General features: G+C 30.7%; 2 protein-coding genes across 3 annotated transcripts; both read left to right on the top strand.

Moving 5' to 3' along the window:
* Positions 1-1912: 1912 nt before the first annotated feature.
* On the top strand, positions 1913-9471 carry LOC148227994 (succinyl-CoA:acetate/propanoyl-CoA:succinate CoA transferase). Its single transcript, XM_088200881.1, has 8 exons — positions 1913-2229; positions 5037-5199; positions 5569-5707; positions 5774-6053; positions 6128-6343; positions 7876-7995; positions 8064-8210; positions 8649-9471. Exons 1-8 carry the CDS (start codon positions 2067-2069, stop codon positions 8831-8833), a joined length of 1413 nt encoding a protein of 470 aa, XP_088057007.1. The 5' UTR covers positions 1913-2066; the 3' UTR covers positions 8834-9471.
* Positions 9472-13161: 3690 nt separating this feature from the next.
* Positions 13162-17286, top strand: LOC148227993 (hexosaminidase D-like). 2 transcript variants are annotated; one of them, XM_088200871.1, is made up of 4 exons: positions 13162-13272; positions 13764-14288; positions 15844-16148; positions 16210-17286. In XM_088200871.1, the coding sequence occupies exons 2-4, from the start codon at positions 13773-13775 to the stop codon at positions 17243-17245; spliced, it is 1857 nt and encodes a 618-aa protein (XP_088056997.1). In that variant the 5' UTR covers positions 13162-13272; positions 13764-13772; the 3' UTR covers positions 17246-17286. The 2 variants fall into 2 exon arrangements, with proteins under 2 accessions (XP_088056997.1, XP_088056998.1); XM_088200872.1 differs by lacking the exon at positions 13162-13272 and having other exon boundaries at positions 13637-14288.
* The last annotated feature ends 3233 nt before the right edge of the window (positions 17287-20519 follow it).

Raw genomic sequence — 20519 nt, 5'->3', positions numbered from 1 at the left:
AAACCTGTAACTTGTTTATCACGTATATATTATTAGTATTTCTGTAAAATTATTTATATTATTAAAATAAACGTATTTGAAAAAACTACTAATAACGTTTGAAAGCGAGTTTAACATATATAAATGTGCAATATTTGGGAAATACAGTACTAACCGAAGCACATCGCAATCTATCTCGACTCAGCTGTAGAATCATCTCACATCAACAAGCTGGCCGTCCTTGACGAACTGTTGTTGGCAGTAGTCACAATTGCAACCAAACACATGAAAATTTTGTTTGACGCTTGGATATGCTGGCAGATTTTTTTTATCCATTTGTTTTGCTGTTTTATGTTTACATTAAAAACATAATTTTCTGCCACCTGTAACGATTACAGAATGGACAATGTATGCTATTTTTGCTAAACTTATGTAGGATAATTAGGCTTACCAAACGTCCCGGTTTCACACCATCGGTCCCAGTTTTACACATTGGTTCCAGTTTTATCGGGATTGCCCGGATTCATACCATCTATCCCAGTTACACAAAATTTGGGAGATGAACTTTTTTTAGTTTACCAGCATACCGCATTTCAACCTAGCATAGCTCAAAATGAGATATTTTTTTATCTAGCCTTTTTTTAGCAATTCATTGTTAAGAGTTTAATAAATATGGTAATCCTAAGGATCATACACCAAACAATAAACTGCTGGAGTTTTCTTATTGAATTCAGATGATTAAGTACTATTTGCGGTAAACGTTAGTTTGTTCGCTAATTTTCTTGTTGTTTGAAAATTAAATACCTGGAGAAAAGCTTGTAAATTCAACGGCCTCTGGCCTCTAACACTGTACAATCTCCAATTAATTTAAAAAATAACATTGTTCAGAAACTTATATATGAAAAAATGAATCGAAAGATATATAAGTTTAAATTTGGAAGAGTTGTTTAAAGTACAACAATAAGAGATAAACATAAAAAAATGAAAAATTCACAGACAGTTACATCTACAGGCGGATTCAAGGAATGGACACGGTGACACGGAGGCAATGGTCTCCACCTTAGAGAATTACATAATGCACATATATAGAATTAAAATTTACGCTTAAAAACATGTGCACATTGAAAATTGAAACGTTTCAACTTAATGCACTGTTATTTTCGCACCCTTCATTATTAAGTACTTATACAGATTATATGCCTGCAAGAACTGGGAATTTATGTACAACGAAGCAATGTTATAAACCGGTCTCCGGTTTTATAAACCGAAAAATGCCAAACCTTTCTTTAGTACAAAATAATCTCTTTCGAAGAAATATTTGATAAATAAATACAAAACACGTGTTGAAACAAAATATTTTTTGGAAATCAATTATTATACCATGGTTATACCATGAAACTGTCAACTTCAAGGTTTGAGAACCCTAGGGGTGTGATGAATTGGCTTGTTTTTGTTCACTGATATAACATAATGTTACTCTTTGCCAATTTTTAGATAAATCGCATAATTTTCTCTGTAAAAATAAAGGTATAAAAAATTGTAGTTGTGGGTAAATATGTATATTTTGCCAATATTATTTTTTAAGAAAATATCCTTTGCACATGAAACTTATTGTAATGAATATTCTTATTTATTTTCAATAATAATGTCAATAAATATATTATATACATATCTTGTGGCTTACAAAGCTCCAAAGCAAAAGGAACAGCACCCAACTAACGAATGCACGTACAAAAATAGCCGACCTTGAATTAATGCCTTACTTTCTATTCACAGATACGTAAACAAACATTTTTAAAAGTTTTGGCATGATTGGTCGGCAGCATTCGTCTCTCGGCCATGGTCGTTTTTTTAATTAAAAATACATAATTCACTGATATAATCATAGAGATAGCGTTTTATTGAATAAAAAAAGAAATGTAGTGTAAAGGTTGTCGATCGCCCACTTTGTTCCGTTGAAACGTCGCCAGTGTGCGGCCTGTCGTGTCGGGTGTTGGACGTGTTTTTAGCTGCTTGGGGCTAAATTGAACGTCAAAAAATTACACGACTACACTTTCGACCCTAAATCCCTGAAAACAAAGATAAAGATGTCCGGAACAGCATCGCGACTGCCGCGGTTCTTCAGCGCTCTGAGTCAAGCCGGGGGGCGGCGCCCCTACTTCACTTATTCGCAGGAGATATCGCAGCCCCTGCCCAGGGAGCCCGAGTGGACCACCGCCGACGAAGTCTTCAAGAAATGCCTCAAATCGGGTATGTTCAATTGTTAACCTCGCCGTTGACCTCGCCTAATGACTGCGGCTCCCAATCGGAGTTCTAATATTATCAACGATTTGTTAATCAATTATGTTATTTTATTTATTCGGTAATAATGTTTGGCTGAAACAATATTAATATCGAGCTTTATATTTCTAGATAACGATAATTCAATTTATTATAAAACCTATTATTTCTATCTATTATATGGAGCTCTTTTATTTATTGTATAGAAATGCGTGTAAATATCAACATTCGTTCCAAATAAAAATACTCATTTAATTATAAAACCCCGATTACTGAAAGTTGTTATTTTTATTTTATTAGTATACAAGTTCACTTAAAAAATAATCAATTAAGAAATTAAAATAATATAATTTGTAAAAATACCCAATTTTTTCTTAATACCCTAAACAATAAATAGAGACTTTCAAGGTAATAGTGTTTGAAAACTGATCTGTATTTATATTGGTTTTACAAAAAAAAAAAAGTGAACACCCCACAAATAACTCTGCAACGAACCACGGGGGTCGTTCACTGTTCTGACCAACCAGGGCAGGAATGTGGGGGCAAATTGGCATTTGCCCCTTTTAAATTTGGTCAGAAAAAAGCATGTCATTTAATGAAATACTAGGAATTTTAATGAAATCTGGTTTTATATAGTGTAGCCGCTTTTAAATAATGCGAGTGTTTTCATTTTAAAGAACACACAAAACTGAGTCTAATAGATTATGTCTGCATGTTCTTGCCCTAAGGTATTCTTATATTAAATAGCTATTAATAAACCTACAGTTTGTTACCACTGCCTTCCGGATTATTTTCGTAGATCATCAGCTAATTTGTAGATAGTTGCAAGTCTTTTTTGTACTGCAAACATAATTTCGCTACATTATCAATTACATGATGTTTTGTTTTTCTTCTTTAGATTGCTCCAAAATATAAATTATTTTTATCATTTCAACAAGTATTTCTATACTAAAAATATACTTATTTATGATAAGAAGACTTTAAAAATATTATATTATACATATTTACACCATCCACATTCGCTCGAGTTAATTGGCATTCTATTATGTCCATCACAATAACAATTTTCGACTTTGTACTCTTAATAGACATTGCTTCATGTTGTAAAACTCGAACAGACTAATACAAAACCTACATTTAGATATGATAACGTCATATCATAGTTATCTTTAACGCACGAAAATCCTCGAATTAGTTTGCAAATCCGACCAAATTGGTGTGAAATTGATAAATTTATTATTGGAAAAATACTTGGCATGAAAATATTGTATTATTTTCCTGTCATGAGTGGAATTTTTATGCTTAGTTAAAAATACAAGTAAAATACGTCATCTAACTTCATGAATAACCGCTGCATTAATTATGTAATCGTATACATTTTACAGCTGAAAAGTAAAGCATCAGCTCGACCCTGGCACCGATGCCAATTGTAAATAGAATGATAAACTACGGTGAACGTCGCTCCCATTATTGATCTATTATATGATTATCCGACAAGAGTCCCCCTTGCTGGTTATAGTATAATCATAATAACAAAATACTAATACTGTGTCTCTTTAGTTACGTGTATGGCGATTTGCCAAACTTTCGTTTGAAAATAGCGTAAATAATTCATTCGACCCAATCAAGGTTAGAGTCCGTGGAATTAAATTTTTATCATATCATTTGGGTCATTGTGACTTCTAACGTCGTCGGTGATGAATATTGCTCGAGATATTTTGGCACTCTTAATCAGAGGACAATGTTACGGTCATCGGACAACTGTTTGATAACAAATAATGTTTGTTTTGGATAGGAGTGTTTGCAGTCTTTGAACTTTGATATGTGAATAAAAAATCAGTTTATCTTATTGTTCTGTCAATGTGAATCAACTCAAATTTATTTCCCTATGAGGTTAAAAGTTTGCTTTTACATAAACAATTCCCCCATTGAAATAATATGTATATCAATATTTCTGCCACATAAATGAGATAACTAATAGTATTATTAGATTTTACACAAATAGTTTCATTTTTAGGATATACATAGCTGATTTTCCTGTTGCATATTAATATTCTGCAAAACTCATTTGCTTCGACTTCGACGTTGATATCCTACTTCGATAAGTTGATACCTTACAATGAGTTTTATTTTATTCTCCGTTTCTGCTTTTAAACATTGTGGGAATCATCCTTTTTGTAGTTCTAAGAGATGGAGATATCGTTTTCAGCTAATAAAATGCACGGATTTTAGAAAAAAATTGTTTCAGTACCACTAGTTTTTAATTTTACAATACCGGTATTGCAATCCCTAACGGTGTATAGAATTACACAGTGATACATGCGAATTGATGGCACAATTTTTCATAAATTTTATATATATATAAAAATATAATGTTTATTATAAATATTCTCGGAAAATATACAATACAATGGTGAGAGTTTTGTGAATGTCATGTCACAGAGGAAGGAAAAACTGAAATTTAAATTTATGTGTATTAAATTCCACTGTGTGTATTATATTGTAATAATGATTTCGGCAATACTGCTGTAAAATTTGTATATAATGTGAAAGCATATTTGCCGATGTAACAAGTTAATGACTTATAATTTGATATTGAAATTGCCGACTAATGTACCAGTTTATAGTGAAATAAAAATGATATTTTGCAGTGAACATTTAGAGGCGAGTCTGACATAATTGTCGTATCTTATCAATTTAAACTAAACAAACTGAAGAATGTTTGAGACGCGAGTGTATTATGATTATAACAATGTCGATCTTTTCAATGTTTTCAGGACAAACCGTCTTCGCTCAGGGAGCAGCTGCCACTCCGCAGCATTTGCTAACAGCCATGACAGAGTACGGCAAATCTGCACAGTTAAAAGACATAACTGTATGCCACATGCACACCGAGGGCAAAGCTCCTTACACTGAACCAGAATGTGAAGGGATCTTTAGGTTTGTGCTAATCTGTTATTTATTCAATAATTTGCTTCAAGATAAATTACGAAAATCATCATACCAATTCTCAATTTTTATGGTAGATTTATAACATTCATCACTAAAGCTAAACTATTAAATAAGACTAAATACCAAGTATGCACCAACTTACCTGGTAAAATATATTGTATCAACCGTCATTAGGAAACAAAATATTGCTGTAAAAAAATATTTTTAACCCAACGTGGAATACATATTTAGAGTATTACAAAACAATTTAACATTGAAATAATCTTAAACATTGATTAGATTAGGGTTACAACTGAATAATGTTGCAATTCTTGACCTCTGAAGCCTGACGCAAATAGCATAAAAAAAATTTTCCAGATCTTTATCAATGTTCATGGGTGGCAACGTTCGAAAGGCAGTTGGTGACGGAAGAGGAGATTGTATTCCAATCTTTTTGCACGAGATTCCGTTGCTGTTTCACAGAAAGATCTTGCAGCCCGACATTGCTTTAGTTCAAGTAATATATTTTTCACGTAATACAATCTACTAATATCTACGTTGATAATAATCGTGTATTTTTAAGGTATCTCCGCCCGATCTTCACGGATATTGCAGTCTCGGAACTTCCGTAGATTGCGTCCGAGCTGGTCTCGTCAATTCCAAGATAATCGTCGGCCAAATCAACCCTCATATGCCGCGCACTTTCGGCGACAGCATCATTCACTTATCGCATTTTGATTATGCTGTGAAGCACGAGGCTCCTTTGCCGGAGCACGGCGGCAAACCTCCTACTGAAGTCGAGCAGAAAATCGGTAATCTTATCGGACAGAATCTCGTCGACGATGGAGCAACGTTGCAGATGGGTATGCATAATTATAGCTTGGTATTGTTCATGCATATATATTTTTTTATGTATATAAATTATTGTTTTTTTTAGGTATTGGTAATATTCCTGATGCTGTTTTATCGTCGCTTAAGAATCATAAAGACTTGGGCATCCATTCCGAGATGTTCAGCGGTGGAGTGATCGATCTCGTCAACCGGGGCTGTGTCACAAACAACAAGAAAACCATTCACCGTGGCAGAATCGTCGGTAGTTTCCTTATCGGGACTAAAGCTCTTTATGACTTTGTTGACAATAATCCGTTTATCGGTAAGCAAAAATATTTAATTCTAACAAATTGGTCGGTCAAAAGTGCGCATAAATATCATTTTATTTCTTAACTTCAAATAGTCCTTTTTCTATTGTAATAAACGTTTTTGTTATAAATATTTTCTAAGAATTGATTACTTTCGCTTCATTACATCAATATATATTGTGCAAAAACAGAGGACATGTGCATTCCAATATGTACATACATATATAATGCTCAATGATCAACTCAATCATTCCTGTGTTATTTGTGTGATCATAGACAGTTCATAATTTACGGCGGCCGATTATCGAAAGATTATTTCATCTGAGTTACAAATTCCAATTTTCTGTTATATGCCGATGATCTAAAATTGAGATGCATTCAATCTGTTGCGATCTTTTTCTGTACATATTTAGTTGCGATTTTTCAATCAGCGGTTAATACCTTTGTTTTAATCAGATCGACGTGAATTTTTCTTTATAAAATAGACCTCGTAAATAGCTTGACCTTAGCCTAGTAAATAAGATTCTCTGTGGATTTGGGCTTATGTCAATCGTCTGCCTTTTAGTATTGGAAAATGGCATATTTTTCTTAAAACTACTGAAGGGTGTTGTTAAGAATGCAACTATTCTTGAAGAATTCCAGTTTTGGGTTCCGAATTATCTTCGAAAATCATGATTTTAAACTGAAACAAAATTACTATCATGCCTATTTATTACCCACAGGAAATCTTATTTATTCATAATATGTTATTTAAGTATTAATTTAGGACGGTGATGGGTGGCAAATACACAAATTGAGCTGCTGCAGTAGTATGTTTATTAAAAGTTTAAAATTATTGAAATATATGCGAGTGAAAGGTGGACGAGGTACCACCGGCCGTTGTCTTCCCGTCGAGGTCCATCAAAAAAATGTGCTGTTTTCTGCTGCAATATTATTACACTAATGCTGTAATAATATTACATAAAAAAGCCCCCACAATATTATTACATTTTCTCATTAAACCCTTTGAACGGTATCACCGTACATGTACGGTGGTCAATCTTTCACTGTTTTAAGGTATCCCAGATAGTTATATATTTACATATATAACTGAAGAAATAATAAATAAAAAACATTATATTTATATTTTTTTTTTAAAATGACTTTTATAGAAAATAATAACAATAAATTGAAGAGTACGAAATAAATGAGCATATCAAAAAATATTCAGAGCTTCTGAATTGATGTAAAAAAAATCCACAAAAGCCAAATAATAAATTTAAAAAAATAAATTAATAAAAATATACTAATACAAAAAGTAATAAAATAAATGAAAGCAATAAAACGTTGAGAACCAATGATTTTTTTACATAATTAACTATAATTGTAATATAAAATAATAATAAATAAATAACAGAAATAATTATGGAAAAATACGTAAAATACTCAAAGGGTTAATGGACAATAGTTTGCATATTTAAGTATAAACAGTCTCATTGAGTCAAAAGTTCTAACTCATGATCCAGTCTTGACGTACATCTCAATCTATTTTTTTATCTTTATGCAGAAATGTTGGAAATCGACTATGTCAATAAAGTCGGCGTCATTTCACAAAATCCAAAAATGACCGCCATCAATTCTTGCATCGAAGTCGATCTTACTGGTCAAGTAGTATCCGATTCCATTGGTGAGTAACACAATTTTTTATATTTATATTCCGTATAGCAATCATAAGTAAAAATATGTTTTTTTCAGGAACACGAATGTATTCTGGATTTGGTGGCCAAGTAGACTTCATAAGAGGTGCTGCTGAAGGCTACGACGGCCTCGGTAAACCCATAATTGCATTACCATCTTCTACTGCTCGTGGAGAATCGAAGATTGTTCCTACTATTAAAGAAGGTAAGACACATCGTATCTCTTAAAAAAATCATTATTAAAGTGGTATAAATTAATCAAAAGTTATTAGAAATGCAAAATATTATTTTACATATTTAAATTTAAAAAGTAATACTTATATGTTGTATTTTATAAAAACACCTACATACATTTAAATATTTTAACATGTAGATGGTTTGAAGAAGACTGGTTTCAATCTGGGGTTTAAAAGATTATAAAAATCAATTAAGCTATATTTTCTCCATTACGACTTTAAATGCCTCAAATAGTAATTTGCTTGGTCAAGATATTTAAAAAATTCAGAAAAACTTTTAATTCAAAATCATTAAGTATTTATTATTCACTCGCAGCTAACTTTATGCGTTACACATGGATCTGAGTGTTGATTATATCAATATTACAATTATATAATTATAATAATTTTGTTTATTTGAAAATCAGGTGCTGGAGTTGTTACCACACGTGCCCATGTCCATTATGTCGTCACTGAATATGGCATTGCTCAACTCTTCGGCAAATCGCTGAGGCAAAGAGCACACGCTCTCATCCAAATCGCTCATCCTGATCACAGAGAAGCTTTAGAGAAAGCCGCCTTCCAACGCTTACGCTGCATGCCGTCTCCTTAAATTCAGACTTTCTTCGAGTCGTGTAAAGTCGGATAATTCATCTCATTCGGTTGTATGGTATAATTCCACAACAACGTGGCACGAAGTCATAGTACAAAATGTAATAGAGCGGCTAGTAAAACTAGATGGATAGAAAGCGATACCTGAGCATTCGTAGCTGTGTTAAAAATATTAGCCTAATTGTATAGGTAAATGAATCATTTGTTATGATATGCACACTTTTTGCGTGTTTTAAGTCAACTAGCCTTACTTTATATTTTTTTTAATGTTACCAATGTTGCCTCTTTTGTACTGATTTTGAACCAAGATATTTGTGGAGGTGCGTCAAATTGACACACCATTTTCATAAGATTTATTTTTGTTATTATTATTAATTTACACGCTTATTTTTGTATGTGTTTATTATTTAATTGACTTATCACTTATTTTCTTATCATGAATATGTATTTTTTAATGTATGCATAATACAAAGATTTATGTATAATTCGTACGCTTTGTTATCCGCAATAGACGTATTTACTGTAACGAAATTTGTATTTTAAGTTGCTGTTTCAAATGTATGGAAACTATATGTTCACTGTTTTACATTGATTGCCAACACAAAATATATTTTATAAATAAAAGTTATATGAATAAAATATTATATTTAAAAATTTTATTTTTTTACTCCTTCCACAGTTTTATTCCACAGATATATAAATACATTTAAAAAATAATACTTTAGTTGTTTTAAGAATATATTACTAGCTACATTACATTTTGTTGCAATCTTTTATTTTTCCTCTTTGTAAATAACTTACATGTGAAACATTAAGTGATCAATTTAACCCGTAGGAATATTATTCATACATAGAAACCAGCGGCGGTGCGTCCAAATAAGTTGTAGAAGGGCGCTTCTTCTATTGAATATTTTCATAACATAGAAAATAAGTATAGCCCGAATACACGTTTATTTTTATAATTGCTTAGTTTTTTCTACCATTTTGAAATATGCCGTGTAATTTGTGCACATGTCATATCGAAGATTGAGTTATTCGGGGGATAACTAAGGCATTGTTTCTCAGTCGATTCGACATATCTTAGTACGTATTCGATTGAACTCTCAATATTCCAAATTGCAAGCTAAGTGATGGGTGGAAGTCTTGACTGAATGTCTAATGGAAGTGATTAAGTACAACAATGATCTGTCTTATATATTCTTGAATAATGCGAAGGAGTTTAACTCCGATGATTTGGGGCCGAAACAGAGTCTTTGTTTTTATCTAATACATATCTTGACACTGGAGTTTGTAATAGCTTAACTATAGAATGGGGTGGGTTGTGGCGAGCTACACATACAATGGCATGACAAAATAATTGGACCAATATTTCACATCTTTTGATATTTTGCAAGCAACTAATATAGGAAATAAACGTTGTGAGTTAAAAGATTTAGATTAGACGATTATTTTTAACAAAAATATAATGAACTAAGGAAACTATATTCAGTGTGCAGCAATTTGTGGTTCTGTCAAAATAATCGGATGAAATAATTTCGTTTTATTTTCTAATCTTTGTAATTAAATGGTAATTTGTGGTAATCAATTCGATAGTATTTAATAATATTTTTTGTGTAATACAGTGATTTTTATAAAATGGCCTAAAGAAAAAATATTTCTGCTTAAGAGAAAATTGCTATTTGTACTTTACTTGGTGAAGAAGCTCATACTTATCGAGAAATAGTCCAAAAAATCAACGTGTCATCAATCAGTGATGAGAATAAAAAAAATGTTGGCACTTGGACAGCAACCCTCTACGTCACGACATAAATGTGGACGAAAACGCAAAACGACCCCTCGGACGGACAGAAAAATTGTTTCTATTGCATTGCGAAATATCTAAGAGAACTTTGCAACGTCGATTACGCGAGGTGGATGTTAAAAGCAGCCCCGTAGTGAAAAAGCCATGACTAACAAACGCGATGAAAAAAATTCGTTTCGAATGGACCAAGCAACACCGAGATTAGACTGGTAATGATTGTAAAAAATTATGTTTAAAAATGATTGTAGAATTTTTTTAATTCACGCTATAAATATCTACAGTAATAAAAACTAGTTTGTTTCTCTGACATTCAATCATGCGCAGGTTGACCGAACAATGCGATTATGTGCATAGTTGAACTTCAGAGAAGTACAAGGAAGAATGTATAAAAAGAGTCGTAAAATATCCGAGTTCAATGATGTTATCGTCTGTTATTAGTAGCAAGGGTGTCGGTCCTCTTTATTTTGAGGAACGATGAATCAGGATCAATATAAAAATGTTTTGGCTAGATATTTTTATCCATATTATATTGGCAAAAACATGTAAAACAATAAGTAAGATGCAGCTCCCTGCCACACGACAAAGTCAATAAAGATGCACATTGTTTTACCTTGGCCAGGTAATTCACCTGATATAAATCCAATATAAAATTATTTGTTTAAATGTCATTGTTTGTTTAAAAATATTGTTTTTAATTTTTTAAATTAGATAAAAGTCTGTAGAAATTATAAAAATAATGTCTGGTCCAATTATTTTGTCACACCACTGTATGTATTATAGTAAGCGAAGTGGTAGTTCTAGTGGAATGAAAGGAAGTTTAACATATCTTCCAGTTTTCAATACGGGGCAGATACTAATTGTTCTTGTCTAATACAGATATTATCAGACCTCGATCCTTTAGCGATGATTTGGGGCAGAACCAGACTCTTTCTTTTTGTCTTATACGTATCTATCAGACACAGCGTAACGATGGATTCGAAATCAGCACTTTTTTCAACATAGCTGTGACATGTGTTTATTTGAAACTAATAATAATTTGTTTACGCATATGAAAACTGGGAATAAATTCAAGGGACGCATATCTATTAGTTTTATGAGTCTATTAATAAGTATTTCAAACGATTTTGGGTGGTCTTTATAATATTTTTAAATTAAAAAGACTGCCAAGGTTGGTAGTCATATTCTGCTGCTAAGGAATTAGAATTTCATGTACAATATGGAATGAGGTGGGTTGTGAATGAGCTCTTCATATAATATCTCTAAGCGTAGTGGTAGCGGAATCTATTCGCCAATCAATAAGTGGAGGAAATCGTTGTTATTGTTTAATACAGATCAATCCTTTGACCTATGCCGATTATTTGGGGCGGAACCAGACTTTATTTTTTTGTCTAGCACATATTTTATAGCGGGGTAATAGTAGATTCGAAATCAGTATTTGGAAACGTAGCTATCTTTTTGAATGCGCAATTCAGGGATGCTGTTTTTGACACATTTCAAGTAACAATTCTAATTTTGTAGTGCAATTATTCGCAACTAATAATGGACATCCACGACTGATTTAGTTACGTTACAGATGATTTATTATAATTACGAGGCAACGCACTGACCGGTGGAGCGCGTCCTTCCGCTCAGCCCCGGTGTTGCCAACAATATTGTCCCCCACAATGCCTATAAAAATTCGATGGACATTTTTTAAAGCACAAGTTACGCACAGACAATGTTGAATGGCAGTTTAAATTTAATATATTTTTTAGGTAATTAACAAATAAGTAACCGATGTCATGATTATAGTTATATTAATAAAAAATTCTTTCTGTGCTTTACCATGCGCACCTAGTAGAACATTCTTACAAGAACCAAAGTATAGATAAAATGTATTTAAAAAACTATTTTTTCCTCAGATTATTTAAAATTAGATCAAACTGAAAATGTCACAGTAAAGCTCATTTTTTTAATGCGATTAGACGTGTAAATGTTGCAATATTACGCTTATTTAGAAATTAAAAAAAATATATATGTTTTGAAGAAAATTTACTTTTTTTTTATTATCTACTTATGTTTTATTGTATGTTGATTAATTTGTGATGATAAAAATTAAGTATATTCAATCATCTGATTTTATTTTATTATGGAGCAATATTTAAACACAATCAAATCCTAAACCATATAACATAAATAGCTTGAACCTTGAGCCAAACTAAAATTAGCATCGTCTCGATTAGTACCAAGACAACTTACTATATTAAACTTTTCATCTTCTTCATCTAAATAAAAATAACATTTCAAAGAAAAACTTTTTGAGAAACAAGTTAAAAAATGTAACCAATTTAATACGATATATATATTTTATAAAGATATACATATAATTTTAATAACTGGATGAATAATATGAAGTCTATGTTTATTATTAATTTATGAGAAATTTTGAAGCTAGTTTTATTAAATTGAATTTTAAAAAGCACAGACAAAAATATTGCGAACCACTGTTGGCTACACATCGCCAGACTGTAAACAAGATAACTTAAGTTAGTGTTCGTTGTTCGAGCTTATGGAAAGGTGCTTTATATATTAAGCATTAAGTTCATATATAGGCAGAAAAAATATTTATTTTATTTTTAAATAAGCATTATATAACAAAGGTTTAAATATTGTGTTTGTGTACTTATAAGTTATTATGATATATAATATTTAAAAAATAAATAAAATATAAGCAAATATAATTAATTTATAGTTAAAAATTGAAATTAAAGTGTGTAATATATTTAAAAATATAATTTATGGACAGTGACTCGTAACATTATGACATAATACTTAAAGAATGAAACCCTACAAGTTCAAAGTAAATTCATATGCCTGTATGAGTCGTTATCTTTAAGACCTGAAATAATTTAATTTATTATATGGCTGAATTAAAAATTGAATGTTTGCCAGTGAACTAAAAATATTAATAAGCCAATATTATTACGACGCAATAATTATTTTCAATATAAAAATAAATTAGTCTCAGTAACAACATTTGCATGTAATGAAATCAAAATTCAACTTAAGTACTTAATCTAGCAGTTTATTACATTTTTTATAAATACAAAAATACGATTGTACCAAATATATAGTAATTTATCAATTTCAGATTTTGTAAATGATGCGTATTAGGATCAAAACTTGCACGAAAATAACGCTTCTCATAAGTTTTTGTATTATTGTTATCGCTTTTGTCGGAAGTGAAGATTCGCTAGTTGGATTTTTTTCACGCTTTCTGTCACTAAGCCATGACTCTCGATCTGATCTCGAAGTCAGTGATCAAGTGGATAGTGTTAGGAAGTTTCATTTGGATCGAGAGAACGAGGAAGAAGTGGAATTTAGCACTGTGAAGATGATCAGTCGCGAGATTCATATGACAAAGCCTATTGATCTCAAGATGGAGTCGATGGAAGAGAATCGCGTCACTTTTAAGCAGACCAATACTAATTTGCAGCACAAATTTGTGCACTTCGATCTGAAGGGCGCTCCTCTAAAGTTAGAGTATCTGAAGAGCGTTTTACCTGTGATCAAAGCTGCTGGCGGAACAGGCATTTTAGTGGAATATGAGGATATGTTTCCTTATGAAGGAGAACTGGAAGTGATTAAAGCTGGAAACGCATATGATAAAATTGAGGTAAGAAATTACTAAATTGAACTATCTTGTACCATTCCATTGAAGAACTCACTCTTCATTTTATATTTTAGTTCCCAACCTTTTTCGCCAAGTGTCTGTTTTATAGACATTTTAGTTAAATTATATTTTCGCTAGTATAAATATATATCTACTAGTGAAAATATAATTTCACCGAAAAATAGACATTCAATGTAACATTTATACATCGCTTGTAAATAAATAATGATAAGTATGTAAATGTATAAATTACTATGTATGGAAAAGTTCAAATCATATAATTTTTCTAGCATCTGCCAGATAAATTATATTTTCGCTGGTACAGATATATATTTACTGGTGAAAACATATTCCGATATACTTTCACTGAAATTACGTATTTAAAAAAATACTTTCAGGATAGATTCGAGAATATTTTTTTTAGATTTTCTTTGAAGGATAACACAATTTCTGGTCAATTTTAGCTTTTTCCGGGGGGAAGATAAAAGTTGGCCAGTCCAAATGACGTTCTTGAAGACATGGACCTTAACCACTTAAATGCCAGCGACTCACCGTGAATCACTTGTTGATTATTTTTCTTAGACAAATTATTTTTTAAAACAAAACGAATTATTTACATTTTTTTTAAATTATTAAAGATTATAGTATTAGCTTCATTTATAAGTAAAACAAGTATTATACATTTATTTTTAGAAGGAGATACTGACGCGTGAAGAGAAATAACAGGTGACTCACTAAAAAGTCGCTGGCGACCTTTGAGATGTGGATCTATAGACGTATGATCAAAATTTCTTGGGTGAATAGAATTACGAATATTGTAGTCCTCTGACTGTGCTACGAGACATAAGGATAAGAAAACTTCAATATCCTTGTTATGATAGGATCGAAATACGAACTAAACTAACTCATCATTCAGGAGAAAAAAAGTAGAAGAAGTGTAGACAGACGTCGCATCTCATAGCTATGCAATTTGAAATAATGGTTTGGGTGAAATTCCACTAAAATATTCCGTGCAACAGTAAATAAAATAAAAATCGCCAGCCTCTGATAAGAGATGGTACAGTAAGAAGAAGAATTGCTACATCAATGTTTTAAATTAAATTGCAAATTTGCTAACTATGTCAATTAAAGATCACAAATAAAAATCGAATAGAATTTCTTTAGAGAGTAATAGCAGAACCATTGATGACTGAGAATAATGTTTTATTTGTGTACTCTTTCTGAAGAACAGCCTTTTGATCAATACATGTATGCAATAATAACAATAAACACAGCTTAAGTTATGTACTGTATGCTGTGCGTAAAATCACTAAAATCCCCATTTAATAATGGTTCGCATCATCGTATTACAATTATATCTTCACCTTTTAATCGGACGTTTTTAGTCTGCGTTGTCGTAATACTACGTTCTATATTTAAAATTACACTACATATTTATAGATTATTTATTTTAGTTACTTTTCGTCCCAATGCGTGGTAGTAAGAAGTAAGAGCGTTTGAATCAAAAGTTATGGAGCAGGGCTGAACTGAGTCAAAAATAACATTATACAATTTACAGTTGCAGGAATTTCTAAGAGAGACAATGAAATACGACTTCGAAGTGATTCCTCTTGTGCAAACCTTCGGACACTTGGAGTATCTCCTCAAACTGGAAAGCTTCAGAGAATTGCGAGAGATCGATCCTTACCCTGATTCGATTTGTCCTTCGAAAACCAGATCCATCAAAATCATCGAAAGTATGATCGACCAAGTTGTTAAGTTTCACACGGACATTTTGGAGATCAAGTGGATTCACGTGGGATGCGACGAAGTCTACCATATTAATCAGTGTCCGGACTGCGTTAGCAAAAATCAATCTTCGAGGTAAGCTTATTTTTAACATCAAGCCAATCTCGATTATATTCTATCGTTTTTCATATTTCAGACAGATCTTCGTGAATCACGTGAAGCGAGTGGCTGAATATGTGAAGCGCAAATATTCGTTTTTGACTCCGCTTATCTGGGACGATATGCTGAGGGGTTTTATGCCCGAAGAACTCAAAAGCTCCGGTCTAGGTCAACTGGTTCAACCTGTGGTTTGGATATATGCTACTTCTATATCTGCGTTAGTGCCTCATAGAGTTTGGTATCAGTACGCAAAAATCTTTTCTGGCATATGGATCGCTTCTGCTTTTAAAGGAGCTTCCGGTTCTACAAAGATGATCCCGAACTTGAAGAAATATTACGAGAATCACATGTCTTGGTTAAAGTTCGTCAACGAGTACAAGATGCCTGGAAGTATCGCAAAATATAACTTCAAAGGCATTTTTTTGACTGGCTGGTCTCGCTACCACCATTTTGCGGTTCTATGCGAAGTCTTCCCAGTGTCGATTCCTAGCTTATTGCTGAATCTACTCTTGGTGAACATGTTCATGGATGAAAATAGATTCTCAACCGTCAATAAAATGAGTCTCAGTCGCCGCAATGAGCTCGAAACAAAAGTTTTCCAACGCTGGTTCAACTTTTTAAAGTGCCATAACAGAAAGCAGTTCGATTCGAATCGATCACATAAGAATGTTTACTTACTGGAAGTGGAGACGAGAATCTATGTGTGCGACTTCAAAGAGAGTCGACTTTACGAGGACATGATGAATCTGAGCAATTTGGAAAATAGCGCTATCGGGTTTCACATAAACAACGCTTTCAAAAACAACGGTTTCTTGTACCATAACATCAAACATAATTCGGTGATTAATTTCCACAACACCAATGTCTTGGAAAAAACGAAGCAGCTTACCAAAGACCTGAAAGTGTTGAAGGATTCGCTGAAAAGACATTTGTCGGACTTCTACGACGATTATGTCGTTAATGAATTTTTAGAATACAAGTTAAAACCTATCAATGACGTATTTGATAGAGTGATAATTGCTTCTGAAGATGGCGATAAACTTAACACTTGGAATAAGAGACCATATATGTAAAAATTTAATATATGTACATAATAACTACACACTTAACCACAGAATTCATATTATTATTTATTGAACACTATTGATTTTCTGATTATCATTATTATTTAATATATAATTGTATTTCTTTAATGAAGAACAATATTTTTTAAGCAACGCAAAATAATACACAAATATAATATTTAGTATAATGTAATTTTGAAAGAAAAAAAATTTATAAATTAAATATAAAAAAAACATGTACACCCATCCTCCGATTAACGCGATAGATACGTTCTTCGCAAACCCTGCGTAAAAAAGGCAAGGAACTCATACAAAATTATAAGATAGGTGTTCGAAGTCATCATTAGAAGAACTAATCAGTTCAATTCCGCAATTATCTGAAATATCTATTTTATCTTGGGTAATTTTTTTATTAAAAAATCAGAGATCTTTGATTGTTTTTTTTTATTTTAAAACAAGATGACGGATCAAACTAGCTTTTTATAATATTTCATAAAAGTGTACAATTAAAAACCCACATTTTTGATCTTTATTTTTTCTGTAACGTAATTACGATTTATTTTATTTTTATACATAGCTGCCATTTTGAAATAATATTAGGCGGATCAGACTGGCTGACGAACTTAACTGATATATTTATAAGGTATATTTGATTTAAAAACTTTAATGGTAGAAATTTGTTTATCTATTATATAGATACATTTGATTAGAGGTTAGTTTTTAAGTTTCCTGATCAAAGAAACTGCATTGATTTTTTTGTAATTTTCATCTTTATGTAATTTTCTCATTATATTATCTCACCAAAATATTTGTATATGTAAATCTATAATTAATATAGGTTTAGAAATAAAACCTATATTTCTAATTATTCTTGGAATAATATATAAAACAATCAACATTAATTCGCTTAATTAGATACTGATTCATTATCATTATCAGAAATATTTTGATCAAAATATTGCTAAAACACTCTTATGGCGAAACAGTAAAGCTGCGTATCGAAACAGCTGTAAATACATAGAATTGATGAATAGCCAGAAAAAAGTAATTTCAATACTAATTTTATTGTCTTTTGATTACTGGTTCTAAACAATTGTCATTTGGTTTGAGTTCTGAATAAGTTATGTTTATTATGCATAAAAATTCAATAGCTGAAAATCTTTGCATTGCACTGAAAAATAATAAAAAAATTACCGACGTATTATAAAAAAATAGTGATATTATAATTTACAAACATACTCTTAGATAAAATACATTTAACTAATTTAAAACCATTTCCATGTCTACAATTATCTTATAAAAAAAAAGAAAAAGAAAATAAGACGTTAGTAGTTACAAAATTTAAGGGCAAAAAATCTAAAAAAAAATACATAAATTTAGAACCATTGAATTGTATGTATTATTCTACATCAAAAGCAATATGTTTTTTGGCATTTTGTGTTTATATAAATAAATTTTAAGTTGTTTATATTGTAATAAAACGATTCTTGGGATTAGTAGTTTAGTGTGGTTAGGCGAAACATTTGTATATTAGTTTCAAGCGTGAAAATAGCAATGTTATTTAGTAAAAAATAAATAGATTAAGAACCTGCTATGAGAGGTGAACAGTTTGGTTTCATTGCATTTAGTCTCAAAAGTTTAAATATTAAACTTAAAAAGAAGGTTTTTGATTATATTTGCGTACACATTTAAATTCTATGTGCGATATAAATCAACGTGTAATAGATTAACTACAATATATCATATTCCAGGCACATATTTTTACAACTATGTTGTAAAACCTTTTTTAAATATAAAACTATTCATAGAATTTGAAGGAAAATTTATACTGAATTTAATATCAAATACCAGATTATTTTTAATATTTATCTGATTAAAACATAAAATTTCTAGGTAAATATATATTAATTTTAGATTTTATTAGTATATGCATTCTTTACTATAAAATTTAATAAACATACCAATTGTTATTTTATAAAACTGCTATCATGATTCAAACTAAAAGACGAAAAAGATTTTAACATCTTCATTTTACTGTAAATGATAAAAAATACAGATGAATTTTAAATCAAATGTATTGATCTTCAAGCAGAATTAAATTTGAAAGGAACATTTCTAGTACTTTTGAGATCTTTTAATTAAATAAACTTCATTGAAATTTTCTGAAAGTTGCGACATAAAACTCATTGCAATACTATGTATGTATAATATGTACTATATATATATATATAAGGTAATCTTAATTCGATAAGTAGATATTGTATAATCATAAATATTTTTTGCCGTCCATTGTAGTAGTAATTAAAAAAAGCTGTAGTTTATAGTGCAACATTTTCTTGCACAAATTAAATAAAGAGTACAAAGTTTTAAAATGTTAATAATATACTATCATGTAAATTCAGACACTTTTATTATTATTTTTGGTTCCAAAGATCAATATTGTATGTAAAACATAAGGAACCGTTTACACAATAATGCGTTATAATTTTTACTTACAATTTATTTATATACCAAATTTAAATGTATTTTATAAACCATTCCCTGAGCTTTTATATTTTAGTGTAATATGAATTTCTTATGTATTGAAAAAATTAATGTTTTTATTACATCGTGTGTTTTATTGAAGTTCTAAAAGTGACATATCTCGAATTATACATATATACAAAATAAATCAAAGTTCAATGGTAAAGAAATGTAATAAAATATTAAGAAGAGTAGAAAGAGATGGATATTAAAATGTATAAGATTTATATAGAGCAAAAAATAAATTAATAAAAATGTGGAAATATATTGAAGAATTTATAAAATTAAATCTTTTTTTGTTGATAGCGTTAAGGAATAGATTTTTGACACAAATATTGAACTTAATCACAACACAAATATTAGAAAATAACATAAGTTATTTAATTAAAATAACATTAATAAGCTGTAAATAAAAAAACATTCAAGTATTAAATACAAATACAAAAATTATATTTAAAATTTAGATAAAATTGCAAATCTTTTAATAGTTTACTAGCTAAAGATAGCATATACATATATATCAGACAAAAGGAACGTATAAACGATTTTAGCAATACAAAAAATTGAAAAAGGAGAAATATGCTGTATATTTTGAAGATGTAGTGAATCGTCAATTGAGAGGCTTGATTGAAAAAGTGGGGAACCATCAATTCAATCAACATTTAAAGAGAAGCCTCAATGAAGTCAGCTAGTAGTATAAATCGTTGACTAATACCTTAAAGGCCTGGGTTCAAATCCCATATGGACCTTAATGGGTTTT

This window comes from Plectrocnemia conspersa, unplaced genomic scaffold (genome assembly GCF_051122295.1).
Source record: "Plectrocnemia conspersa isolate PC_06_02 unplaced genomic scaffold, ASM5112229v1 ptg000012l, whole genome shotgun sequence".
NCBI lineage: Eukaryota > Metazoa > Arthropoda > Insecta > Trichoptera > Polycentropodidae > Plectrocnemia > Plectrocnemia conspersa.
This window is presented reverse-complemented; position numbering and strand designations above follow the sequence as displayed.